Genomic DNA, 6,022 nt, shown 5'->3' on the forward strand with positions numbered 1-6,022 from the left:
TTCGGTTACTTACATGAACATATATTTTAACGTACTCAACATCCAACGATCGCCGAATTCGCGATCTACTTCTTGTACTTCGCCTTCCGGTCGTACGATTTGAGCTCACCTTGCTGCGAACTTGCCTCGGAAAATATCCGCTTAACTTTGTCTTTTCGTTCGCGGTCGCTGGCGGCGCGCTGTTTGAACTGCAATTTGGCGATAAATTCATTATCCTGTCGTATTTCTCGGGCTGCCGCGCGGGATTCTTTTTTGACTTTCTGTTGAAGTTTCCTCCGCTTGTCCCTGTCGGAGAGCGGCTGACTCTTCGGTCGACGACGGATGTCGTCGTATACGGCTTCGATCTTTGGCTCCAACAAGCGAAGAGGTTTTGGTTTCTGCTTTGGAGCGACCATTAGGAAGAGCGGTTTGAGATGAAGTGCTTTCACCGAGTTGAGAGTTTCGTTTAAGGACTTCTTAAGAACTGCCGGCAGCAGATCTTCGTCGATGCGCTCCAAACTACTGACGAAAGCGATGACCAACTGATGAATAGCTGCGAACAAGGACAAGATGAATTAATTCGAACCGGAATATACAAAATAGAAAAAACATACCTTCCGTTTCCTGCAACTGATCGAAGACTGTGATAATCAACTCCAGCGTTGTGCCCAAAGCACGCAACTTGAACGAATCATCCACCTCTTCAGTAACGAAATCCTCGCAACTGAGAACGAAATCCTGTTCGCCACAATCTTTAGTGGTTTCATCCAGAGCCAGCAGGTTGTTCAACGGAGGGGATGACTTGAACGGTGGCACCACCGGAACGACGGTGACCGATCGCTTCCGGAAGCACACATACAGAACTCCATTTAGGAAGTTTAGCACGGCTGGTAGGAATCGTTTGGACTGCTCGACACATTCCAACATCGTCGTGACCAGGAACAGTCCGGATGTGATGTCTTTGCGGTTGCGCACCTGACACCTGGACAGAAGTTGGCTGATGAAAACGAGCGCGGGTGTGACGATGGGGTGGCGAAAATCCGATGCGGAGTACAGCACGGGAACAAGTTTAAGGAAGATAAGACTGTCCAGTTGGGGATACTGCCGGGGTTTTTTGCGGTACTCTTCCTGCTTCTCTTTGATCACATCTAGAAAGCATTGAGCCGTTTCCGACGGATTAATCTTGGCAAGATCATAAAGATAGGATGACAAATCGCGCAGAATCCGAAAATTGTCTCGAAGTGTTTCTAATCGAACAGATACGAAGAGATCGTTCAGATACTGCAACAAAAACGCGTAAAGTGATATCATTTTTTGCTTGTTTTCACGAGAGAACTTTGCGTTGTTTGATTTGATCATCCTTTCCAAGATGATTATGTGTTCTTCCGGTGAGCGGCCATGCAGTAGTTCCTCTAACTGTTCGTACTTCCGAGGTAGTTCAAAGGTGAAAGGTAATTCAGATTCTGCTTTCTTTCGCGCTTCTTGAGCTGCAAGTTCCGCCGGATCAGGTTCATGCAGAGTTTTGTCTTTTTTTGAACTTGTTTGTACAATCGGAATATCAACTTCACTTTCACTTTCGGAATCTTCTTTAAGATCGGAAAGATTGTCCACGTCGTCTTCTGTTTCTGAATCCGACTCTTCCTCATCTTGCGATTCTTCATCCTCTGATATGCCATCGCCATCGTTCGCAACCACACTCTCCTCCTTGTTGGCTTCTTTACTGATTTCCCGTGGATTATAGAGACCATCTTCAGCGTCTACATCTCCTTCGTCATACGTTGCTTCTTCATTGCCATCAACCGGCTGCAGCAAGTACCCATCGTCCAGATCATCCGCTGACCTATGTTTGCCCTTGACTTCCCCGTCCTCTCCGTTCATCCTAGCCAATCTTTCTCGTTCGAGCTTTTCCAATTTTTGCTTCTCAATTCGAGCCAGCTCTTCTTCCGACTTGAGCTTATCCGCCGGTGCACCCCTCCGATCGAATATCATCTCCCGCATTATCTTATCATAATCTTCTAACTGCGGACGGACGGTTTCTCCCTTCATGTGGTTGCCGACAACCGACATCAGACTTTGCCAGTTTTGGTCCAGTTTTTGCGTCATTTCGTAAACTTCATCATTTTCGCGCTGCTTCTCCGCCTTCCGGCGCTTCGATTCTGCGATCATTTCCTCGATGACGGTTTTGCGATCTTTACCGTGGTCTTCCCCGTCTTCCTCTCCGCCCCCGAAATGGGCCGCTTCCATGAAATCCGCTGAAAAGATGGTAGAGGATTATTGAAATGAACTTCGATTGTGTAAAAGTGTAATGCTGTTTCAGTTTCAGATAAACTCAAATTATTTTGCTACATGTGAAGAAATTGATGAATAAACACTTTTATCAAATTCTTACCATCCAACTGCCCTCCATCCTCATCCGAGTCATCGTTATCAACTGCATCGTCAAACCGCTCAATTTCCTCCAGCGTTTGTCCGCGATGCGTTAGTTTGACCGACTCGTTCAAGTTGAACATTTCCTTCCGCCGTACGGCCGTCGATTTCCGCTCCGATGCCATCTGGTCCCGGCTCATGTTGCGTCCATCTTTGCGCTGGTCGGTGAAGCGATTGCTTTTGTTCTTGAGTAGGAATTCCTGCCCCAGTGTTTGCTTCCGCTTTTCGATGGCTCGTGCCCGCTGGACGCCGGGGACACCGGCGAACCGATGATTGGACGTCTGTGAGTCCCGGTTCAGAATCGTAAACTTGGACTTGCTGACTTGGATTTCAAACGGATTGGGTTTCTTTACCCCTTGGAGTGATTTCTTTCGCAGTAGCGCATCGGAGTCGATTCTACTTTTCTTAGCTTTAACCATGTTTTAGAACTTTGTACACAGTTATTTAGGCAAATAATTGCAAAACTTTAAAACAATAAACTATTTTAAACAGTAAATTTCCTTACATTTACTTAACGATTTCGCCCGCACGTGTTAAAATTGAAAATGAAACTCCATCCCAAGATTTTTTTATGTACAGGTTATCCGACTTGTCAATATCCCCAACTCAGCCATCTTGGATTTGTGTATGGAATTTATGCTCGTTTGTTTACGTTTTGCACTGAAAATGTATGTTTCCCCCCCGCGCTGGTTATTCCCATCTACTGACGAAGTCGGATAACCTGTACATAAAAAAGTCTTGCTCCATCCAAATTTGTTATGATATTGTTGGCATTACTCAATAGGAAAGACAGAGATAGATGTTAATCGTTAAGCACATTTTAAAGGTGATATTGCGTTTGCGAAGCAGAGATAGCCAAAAAATAGAACACCCGACAATACAATCGAAAGTTTATGAAAGGTGAAGCTTTTCAGTTTTGACATTTGACGCAAATCGACATCACTTCCAGATCGACATAGTCGATATTGAGGATCAATCAAATTCTACGTCTTACGTTTGAACTTAAAGATATAATTATTATAAAGATATTAAAAATATTATTATTCAAATAATCCAGCCCCTTTATATGCGGATACTTGGCTGATTTTAATATAAATATTGACTTCTACAAATGAATAGAAGTGTGCGTGATTCCGCAGTATTCCTCTCAAAGTGTTTGTGATAGTTTTGCTGCAACTGGATTACCACCCACTTCTATTTTACACATCCTACACAATTAATGACTATCCAGCTTTCCACGCTAGCCATAATGGCGACTGCTATAAATAAATCTGACAGTAACTGCTTCCGACGCTGAACTGTTTTCGACGCTCGTCGTAACTTAGCAACTACATTGTTTGTTTATTAGGAAAAATAATGTGACTCGAAGAAAATAGGGATTTTTTTCAGTAACTTGTAACATGTTTCTAATAATTAAAAACTTATCCTCCATATCATCAATTCACAAATATAATACGTTTTCTTATGTTGTAGGTCGAAGTCCTTTTTCAGGCAACAAAAATTTCAGTGTACACCTGGATATGAAGTTTTTTTACATGATTGTCCCCAACTAATACATGTGTGCAAGCAGCATGCAGATTCGTGTTATTGCGAATTATTCAGATTTAAATTAGCCGAGCTGTATGTTTTGATTATATATCGGAATTTTTCTTTACAGCTTAGATCGGAGTGACAAATACTGGTGCTGTTTCGTCTTGTTTTTGTGAATATTTTATTTTAACATAACAACGTTAACGATATGAAAAAAGGTTTAAGGATTTTACAGTTATGTGTCTAATTCAAAGATATTATTTGTTAAATTCTCTGATACTAAAATTTGTTTTGTTGAACCACAAGTTTGATATTATAATACGGAATATCATCTTCTAATACTAGCTGTGCATGTGCTTATATAATACAATACAATAATACGGAATATTGTGTTCTGTGTAGATTTATTTTCCCTTGGTTTGATTGGTTCCGCGAGTGTCGACAATTGCTAATTTACTTTCTGGGCTTTCAATTGAATAAAGACGGAGGCTTGTGATCGAAATCATCGAATGAATATATTATTCAGCGGCGGTGAATCGATGTGGAGGATCTGTTTTGTCTCTTGGGACGTTAGTAGTGTATTTGAGCAGATTGACTATACTATCGGTCTAGGACTATCAGCTACTCGCTGCAGCTCGAGCATGTTCTCCTTTAACGATGATGCGCAAACCTATGAACTCAGAGCCGTATGTTCCAACATTCCAACGGTTATAGTTGTCGATCACATAAGGTCAGCGGTTTATAATGCGCCCAGAGCAGAATGATCATAAGTTAACGGAGGAACGCTTTCCATATGCGACACAACCAATTAGAATAAAGCAATATTAATGAGGCTGACCCAGCACACAGGTACTACACGTTTGATACGCAATCCAACGAACAAATCAATTTTTGTCACTTGTACTGAACATTAGTACTGAGTATTTTCGATTTCATCATTGATTTTCAGAGAAACAAATTAGCATTTGCCGACGTCCGATAGAGGCAAATAGAGGATTGTGAATGAAATATTAAAAAACAACTTCATTGAAATCAGAACTCACATCCTAATAGTGTAGCTGTTTGTCTAATTTAAATCTAAATGCTACGGAACTAGTCGGGTCGGAGTGATAAAATCTGCGCTGCATTCAGGTATGTCTTGGTTGGGAATCATCATGTTATAGGCCTTTATATCAATAGTATTAGTTGTCTCCTGGAAGAATTACTTCTACCTAAAACATAAAACGTTATATCATATTGAGGATACACAGAATATATTTTGAAATATTAAAAGCTTGTTACAAAAAAAATCGATTTGGTTCGAGTCGCTCCATTTTTTTTTACAATAAATAAACAATGTGAAAACAGTTGCTTAGATACGACCACCGTGCGTCGGAAAAAGTTCGGCGTCGGAAGCAGTTACTGTCAGATTTATTTATAGCAGCCGCCATTATGGCGAATGTGGAAAGCTGGATAGTGTTAGCGATTCTGGCTTTGGAGAAGTCAATATCTGGAAATCTTGATGTACTGCGGAAAGCCCGGATAAAACAGCACCTTATCCTCAATAGTGTAAACAAATGAATTACCATATGTTCTACAGTATACAATAGGATATATTCTTTCTAGATGGTTGCACATATTGTATCAACACCGTGGATACAAAACGTCAACATAGTTCTCTAATATAACAATACTTGCAATTGTTTTTGGAACATTTTAGTACATAAGTTTGATTCATTGATAAATTATGAAAACTAGTTCAAATTGTTAAACAATATTTACCCCATTGCGAAAAATATATTGGTAATAAATAATATAATATAATATAACAGTGTAACATGTTGCCTACTATGATCAATGAGTTTGAATTGTTATATTTGCGATAAATTTGCATTGAAGAACCCCATGACATTATCTTGAAATAATTCATTTTCTTGCCTATTTTTATGTATTTCCTGCTTCCCAACTATGCTGTAACGAAAAAGCAGATTAAAGTCAGAACAGAAGTGTTCGAGTTTTTTTTCACTCGGGAAAACCATTTTTTCATCGACTCATGGTGAGTCGCCATGGCTATCGAAGACATTTTGGTCCGTTCTCCCGGATTTGC

The 6,022-nt window shown here is 40.6% G+C and overlaps 1 protein-coding gene across 1 annotated transcript; it reads right to left on the reverse strand.

Moving 5' to 3' along the window:
• LOC134205387 (nucleolar protein 14 homolog) lies at positions 1–2,977 on the reverse strand. Its single transcript, XM_062680614.1, has 3 exons — positions 2,369–2,977; positions 594–2,231; positions 1–532 (listed from the first exon to the last, which is right to left on the reverse strand). The coding sequence occupies exons 1-3, from the start codon at positions 2,823–2,825 to the stop codon at positions 66–68; spliced, it is 2,562 nt and encodes an 853-aa protein (XP_062536598.1). The 5' UTR covers positions 2,826–2,977; the 3' UTR covers positions 1–65.
• Between the last annotated feature and the right edge of the window lie 3,045 nt (positions 2,978–6,022).

Source organism: Armigeres subalbatus, chromosome 1 (assembly GCF_024139115.2).
Source record: "Armigeres subalbatus isolate Guangzhou_Male chromosome 1, GZ_Asu_2, whole genome shotgun sequence".
NCBI lineage: Eukaryota > Metazoa > Arthropoda > Insecta > Diptera > Culicidae > Armigeres > Armigeres subalbatus.